A 7,143-nucleotide genomic window follows, 5' to 3' on the forward strand; every position below is an offset into this window, starting at 1 on the left:
GAAAAATGGCTTCGGTGCTCACCAAGCGTCGGGCACGTCTGTATTTTAACGCGACTCGGTGCGAACACTCCCCGAGTGCGACCCTGTTCCTGAAGGTGTAGTTATTTTTGTGTCACATACACACGTCGCTTCCACAAATAAGCTCGCTGCAGCGAAGCTGCCGCTTAATTTGCTAACTCCACTTTAATTAAACGTCACTCAAGCAGCAAGCTGTTGAGCACAGCTTTCCATTATTGGTATCAGCAGGAGAAACATCCATCCCTTTGCTACACAAAGACGGTCGGATTTATTCGAAAGGCTTATCTGCCGTGGGCTCCCGACGATTTTTGCCAGTGAAGAACAGGCAGAGCCCTTTCAATTAAAACCTCCTTGATCTCCAGTTATTGATAAGGGGAAAGAATTGGAAGGCATATGCAAATGGGAGAGATTTTGATCAGACCCTCAATTAGGCAACAGATTTCGGGGCAGTCTGTGTGCTGAACCCAGGCGGCCGTAAAAATCGTTTGCATTTCTTTGCTGGCTACGCCAGGCAGTATTCTTTGTTTTCCTTCTGAAACCTGGTAGAAATAAACACAATATTAATCCCATAATAAGACCTATTAGCTCCCCAAACCGGAGCCCTCCTGTTCTTCCCTTTGTTTCATTCGTCTCCATTTATTTTCTGCGTAGTGGGACTTCAGAGGGCCCGTTAATTGGCTTTCTTCTTAATAGAGCCAGTCTGGAAGGGGCAGCAGACGTAGGCCAACGCTTAGGAGGCCTTTCCACTGGAAATTAAAAAATGCTTTCATTTGGTTTTATCTGTCAGTTATACCAGGTATAAGCTGAGCCCTACCCAGCTGCAGTTCAGCCTCTGAAAGGGTCTCATTTCTACAGTTGTTTTTAAACAGACAAATATGTAAAAGGATATTTTTGATACGTGATACCAGTATCATCTCTGGGACAGTTTCCTTTTCCCAGGAATTCATTTGCTCTCAATTTTGGAGTTTTGTGTTTAGGGGCAGATTGCAGCCGTTGATTATTTGAGACAGAATGGATAAGGATGTTCCCATATAATTAAGGCAGAAGGGGGAAAAATAATCAGAGGCTACCCCATCATAATGAATACCTGGGGTCTTGGTTCAATTAGTTAATGGATCTTTGCACACTTAAGTGACAAATGAGTGCCCTAGAAGATACCACCACCAGTTGTGGCTCACAGACAGGCTAGCTTCTCAGGAAAATAAAAAAAAATATCAAGGAATGGTCTGGAAATTGCCACCTCTGGAAGGCTCTCCTTGCCGAGCCTAGTGTGCGGGGAGGGAAGTCACCCCTGCAGCCGAGTTCGTAACACCCTTCCCATTCGACCGCTTCCTCTCTGCTCTGGGAAGCGTGGGATGCAGCTCAAGGATTTGCTTAAGCCAGCTCAATAGCGGTGTTACGTCACAGGAAAAGTGTTCATCATAGCCTGTTCTGCTTATTTTCTAAATGAGGAAATGAAAAAAAAAAAAACCCCTCAAGCAACTTTCCAACCCCCACAACTCTTTTCCTGTTCAGGACCGAGTATCAAACTCCCAACCCCAATCCTTCCTCGAAGAAAGTCACCAGACGAGTCAGATTTTCAGTATTGACCTTTATTGAGCAAGAACTGCTGTGACTGTTTTACATCAAACAACAAAAGGTTGCGTACTGTGCATGTCAACTAGGTTCTCCCATGAGCAAAAGTCCACCCTAATTGCACCAGTGAGGTAAACATAATTATTTATAAGTAGCTTTTTTTTTTTAAGGCTAGGAGAGTTCTGGTTCTCATGAATATTCTATTACTGTTTTCTGTTTGGTTTTGGCTCAGTTGGCTCTTCGCATAATACATCTTAAGTCGTCCCTCAGATACGTCCCTCCAACAGCTCAGGAAATTCAGAAAGCTTCCTTTGCACATTTCATCTCATGCACTATTAGTAGTAGTATTTGTTTTAGATCCCCAAGCTCTGTGGAGGGAGTACATCTTGAGCCTGCATGCATTCCCCCCCCCTCCCCTATATTGCACAAAAAAGTAAAATACTGTGTGTCTGGAGCCTCCATGAGAGAACCCGTTCTGCTTTGAAGCCGTCACTCACATGCATTTTGCAGTTGTCATATGGCTTAACCTTTTGCACCGACCCAAGCTCTTGAATTAATTTGTTTTTTAATTTAGCTATGATTTATTTTATTCGGTCTCTTTAATCTCTTTTACTACGGCATGTGAAGTAACTTTCTCCACTTTCTTGGTGGACACTAATTTCTCCTCAAAGCTTTCTTCGTGTTCCTCTACCTTCTGAGTGACTGTCACTGACTTTGTGATATACGTGGTCGTACTGTCCCCACCTTCACCAGTGATTTTCTCTGCTTTTTTGGTTACTACAATTTTCTCCCCCTTATCATCGGTTGGGCTCACATCTAGGCCATTGGTGACAACTCCCTTGTCTTCCTCCTCAACCTCCTTCTCTTTGGACTCCTCTTCCTTTTTCTCCTCCACCTCACCATTCACTGCAATATCTTCCTTTCTGGACTCCTTCTCTACCTCTGCACTAATTTTTGTTACCTTTGTGACGGTGACGGTCTCCTCCACCACAGCCTTTTCATCTTTGGCCGGGGAAGCTGGCTTCTCTGGAGAGCGGGGCTTCTCCGGGGTCGCCGGCTTCTCTGGAGAGCGGGGCTTTTCTGGGGTTGCCGGCTTCTCTGGGGTCGCCGGCTTCTCCGGAGAGCGGGGCTTTTCTGGGGTCGCCGGCTTCTCCGGAGAGCGGGGCTTCTCCGGGGTTGCTGCTTTCTCCGGGGTTGGAGGCTTCTCTGGTGTCGCAGGCTTCTCTGGGGTTGCTGCTGCCTTGTCTGGAGAGGTTACCTTTGGTGTCGCCGGCTTCTCCGGAGATGGGGCTTTCTCCTCCTCCTTGGCTGGTTTCTCACCACCTTTCTCCACCTTCTGTTCTTTTCCTGCTTCTGCAGCCGTTTCCTTCTGGACGGCCTTGGCCGGCTCTGTGACAGGGGACTTAGGGGGGGACTTAGGGGGGGACTTTGAGGGGGGTGTTTTGACCTTCTCTACCTTTGCTGCTACCTCTTCAGCTTTGCCCTTGGCCTCAGCTTCTCCCGCCTCTTCTTCAGCCTCCTCTCCTTCTTCCTTCTCCTCTATTTCTTCTTTTTCAGAACCTCCTTCTTCCGCAGCATCAGATTTTGCAGCTTCTTCCTCCTCTGCTTCCTCTTCCTCCTTCTCCTCTTCCTCAGGTGCAGCTGCTTGTTCTGCAGCAGCCTTCTCAGAAACAGTTTCTTCCTCTACAGCTTCTTCTGCTTTCCCTTCCTCCTTTTCTTCCTGGGCCTTGGCTGCCATTTCTTCTGCAATGACTGCTAGGGCATCTTCCATTTCAGACTTCTCATCCTCTACTTTTGTCTCTTCAATGATTTCTTCTACGAACTTGTGCTGGACCTTCAGCTTTGGTGGTTCAATTTTTGTCTTCTGAATTTTAGTGGATGCTATTGTGACAGATGGTTGCCTGTGTGTGAATATGGGTCCAGTGATGCTTCCAGAGAAGGCACTGAATCTTGTCTCTTCGCCCTCCAGTAGCTTCCTAAGGGAACCCAGAGGAGAAGAAAAAATGAGCATAGAAACCCAACATAAGGGACAGCTGTTAGAATATTTCCCTCTGTCAGCAGGATGAAACCAGGTTTATGTGGAATATGCTAGAGCTGATCAGCGCAATCCAGCCCTCACAGCCCCAGTTCATCTTCCCTTGACTCAGCTCTTCCATGAAAGTCATATTCAGCAAACGGCTTTTCGCTTGGTTTGCATATGGCAAGCGGAACACCTTTGGCTGGTCAGTTGAAATCCAGCCTCAATGTCAAAAGCTTTAGCGTGGTGTAAGTCAGCACAGAGTATGATAAAATAATTAGCTTCCTAAGATGCGTTATGGCTTAGGCAAACTGATAATTGGACACAGCCAACAGACCCAAATCGAATATTGTGGCTGAGCTAATTAGAGCATACGTCCTAGTTCAGTGGTTTGGGCAGCACCTTTCTCGTGTGGCTATGAAAACTGAAGAGACTTTTGATCACCTAGCGTATGTGGCAGCAAACGGCTATAGACCCGAGGGTATCTGTGTTCAAACAGCCTCAGGAATTTAAGCAGATCTGGAGATTTTTGTTTTTACTTATATTCAAATGCATGTTTTTCATCTAAGCCTGTGACCCAAAAAAATCAGCAGTTCTGATGAGAGTTCTAAAGTGATGCAAAGGAGACTACAAAAGCCTGCCAGGTGATGGCAATAGCAAGCAACATTCCTGCTCCAGATTAGAGCAGATGCCTTTGAAGGAAAGTTGAGCAAGAAAAGCAAAAGTGTTTGTGACAGGCAGATTGGCACTCCTTGCTTGAAACCATGATCAAGCGGCTGCGCTGTCTCTCTCAAGCGAGGAAGGGGAATTCGAGTGACAAGCACCGACTGCTTGGCATATGCAAAGCAAACAGGAATTAAAAATAAAACTTGTCTTTTGTAAACAAGGGCAGGATGCGGCACCAGGGTGGCACTGCACTGAGTCATGCTGTCTGTGCCCACTGAGCTGGCTGGGAGCTTTGCCACTTACCACCGGAGACGAGTCCCTAACGAGCTCTGCTTTCTCATTGCAAACGCTCCTTGGGTCAGTGTAGATTTTTAAATCGTTGTGATGATTTAGTCAAGTTCCAAATTTACTTGTGTTTACTGCACTCAGACATTTCTTGTCTGTGATAAAGCTTCCCAAGCCAGCAGCATCTGCAGTGCTATTAATATTCTAGACACGTCCGCAACGATCCTACTGTACCTGTATGCAGCAATTTCGATATCCAGGGCCATCTTGACATTGAGGAGATCCTGGTATTCCCTCAAGTGACGTGCCATTTCCCACTTCGTTCCTCTAAGCTCGTTCTCCAGCTGATGAATCGTGTCCTACAACGGAGACGCAAGAAAACCTCTGTGACACAGACACAGGCTTCACACAGGGCAGGAAAAGTTCTCGAAAGGGACTTTCACAAACTCCTTCCCTGGGAGGCAGTGCCAGGATCAGAGCAGGACCCACCCGGTTCCCACCGCCCACCCCGACATCTCCCTCCCCCTGCGCCCACCCCAGCATCTCTCGCTGCAGAGCTGGTACCCAGGCAGCACCACCACCACCCCCTGCCCAAACCGGGCTTGGCAGAGCCCAGGACACCTCCCCGCTACCTGGTAGGTGGTGAGATCGTTGTTGTGACGCTCCTCGATGTCGCTGAGCTGCCTTTCCAGCGACTCCTTGGTGCCGCGCACCGACTCCAGCTCGATGCTCTTGGACTGCAGCTGCCGGCGGTACTCGGCGATCTCCTCCTTGGCGGAGCGGATGGCCTCCTTGTTCTGCTCGGCCGCCTCCGTCAGCTTGGCGTAGCGGCACTTGAACCACTCCTCGGCCTGGTGCATGTTGTGGTCGGACTGACACTCCAGCTGGGCACGGATCTCCTTCAGCGCCGTGGTCAGGTCGGTCTTCAGGTAGTCCTTCCTCTCCACGGTGGCATGGGACGCCTGCAGCTGTGCCAGCAGCTCAGCCACCTCCTCCTCGTGGTTGCCCCGCAGGAAAGCCACCTCATCCTGCAGCGACTGCACCTTCTTGTCCAGCTCAGCCCTCATCAGCGAGGCCTCCTCCATCTCCTTGCGCAGGGCGCGGATGGTGGCCTCCGTCTCGTCGCGCAGCCGCGCCTCATCCTCGAAGCGTTCCCGCAGGCGCTGGATGTCTTCCTCGATGTGCTCCGAGTCCAGCTGGATCTGCGCCTTCTCATGGCTCACCTGCTCCAGCGCTCCGCGCAGCTCCCGCAGCTCCTGCTCGTAGGCATCGCCCAGCTGCGCCCTCCCGGCGTGTTTCTGCCGCAGCGCCGCCAGCTCCGCCTCGATCTCCTTGTTCTGCTGCTCCAGGTAATGCACCTTCTCGATGTACCCGGCGAAACGATCGTTCAGCCCCTGCAGCTGCTCCTTCTCGTTGGAGCGGCTCAGCTTCAGCTCCGCCGCGCCGTTCAGCAGCGAGGACTGGCTGACATCCAGGCTCTCGGCGGAGCTCAGCACCGTGGAGCCGTATGCGGCCCGCGGCCCCCCGAGGTTGGGGCGCTTGTAGGAGGAGGAGACGGTGCTGCCCGAGCCCCGGGACCACGACTGCGAGCGGAACCCGCTGGACGGGGAGGCGCTGGCGCGGCTGTAGGTGGCCCGGGTCTCGGTCACCCGGCGGTACGAGGGGTTGCCCAAGGGCTCCATGGTGTAGCTCATGGTGGGACGCTCGGGGGGGAGGAGGGCGGCAGCGCGGCGCAGCTCCGGCCGCCGCCGCCCCTTATAAAGCCCCGCCGGGCGGCAGCGGGGCGGCTCCGCACACGTGTACGGGGGGCGGCCCCCCCCGGCCCTGCCCCGGACCCGCCTCCGCTGCTCCGCCCCTCGCCTCCCCCGCTCCTGCCCCTTGCCCCGGCTCCCCCCTCCCCTCCCTCGCCTGCTCCCCCGCCCCTGATGCCCCCCCCCCCTTCCCCCTGCTTCCCCCGCTCCCCTCCCGCTCTGCCCCCTCCTCCCTGGCCGCGGCTCCTCCTTCCCCCTCGCCCGTCCCTTTCCCCCCTGCCCCGCTCCCCCCATCCCCTTCTCTCCCCCCTGCTCCCCCTTTCCCCTGCTCCTTCCCTCCCGCCCTGCTCCCCCCCTTCCCTGGGCCATCACCCTCTTCCCTTCCTCTCCTTTTTTATTCCTTTTATTCCTTTTATTGCTTTTATTGCTTTTATTGCTTTTATTCCTTTTATTCCTTTTATTGCTTTTATTGCTTTCGTTCCCTTTCTACTTTCTTCTCTCTCCCTTCTCTCCCCCCCGCCGCCTCCCGCAGCGGCCATGGCGGAGCGGAGCGCGGTGCCGGCACCGGGCCGCTGCCGGGGGCGGTGGAGCAGCGCCCGGCGGAGCCCGCAGGGTAGGGCCGGGCCCGGGGCCGGGGCCGGGGCCGGGGCCGGGGCCGGGGCTGAGGCCGGGGCTGGGGCCGGGGCCGGGAGCGGGGCGGCCAGTGCAGCACCACGGGCAGCTCCCGCGGGGGAACCGGCACCGGGCAGCCCCGGGGGGGGGGGAGCAGGGGGCAGAGGGGCCCCGAGGTGCCTTCCCCACCCCCCCTCTGCCCTTCCCCGGGCCGGCTCT

The 7,143-nt window shown here is 53.5% G+C and overlaps 1 protein-coding gene across 1 annotated transcript; it reads right to left on the bottom strand.

Moving 5' to 3' along the window:
- Nucleotides 1-1,594: 1,594 nt before the first annotated feature.
- On the bottom strand, nucleotides 1,595-6,372 carry NEFM (neurofilament medium chain). The gene is made up of 3 exons (XM_054804708.1): nucleotides 5,194-6,372; nucleotides 4,796-4,920; nucleotides 1,595-3,569 (listed from the first exon to the last, which is right to left on the bottom strand). Exons 1-3 carry the CDS (start codon nucleotides 6,253-6,255, stop codon nucleotides 2,180-2,182), a joined length of 2,577 nt encoding a protein of 858 aa, XP_054660683.1. The 5' UTR covers nucleotides 6,256-6,372; the 3' UTR covers nucleotides 1,595-2,179.
- Between the last annotated feature and the right edge of the window lie 771 nt (nucleotides 6,373-7,143).

This window comes from Grus americana, chromosome 26 (genome assembly GCF_028858705.1).
Source record: "Grus americana isolate bGruAme1 chromosome 26, bGruAme1.mat, whole genome shotgun sequence".
In the NCBI taxonomy this organism is placed as follows: Eukaryota; Metazoa; Chordata; class Aves; order Gruiformes; family Gruidae; genus Grus; species Grus americana.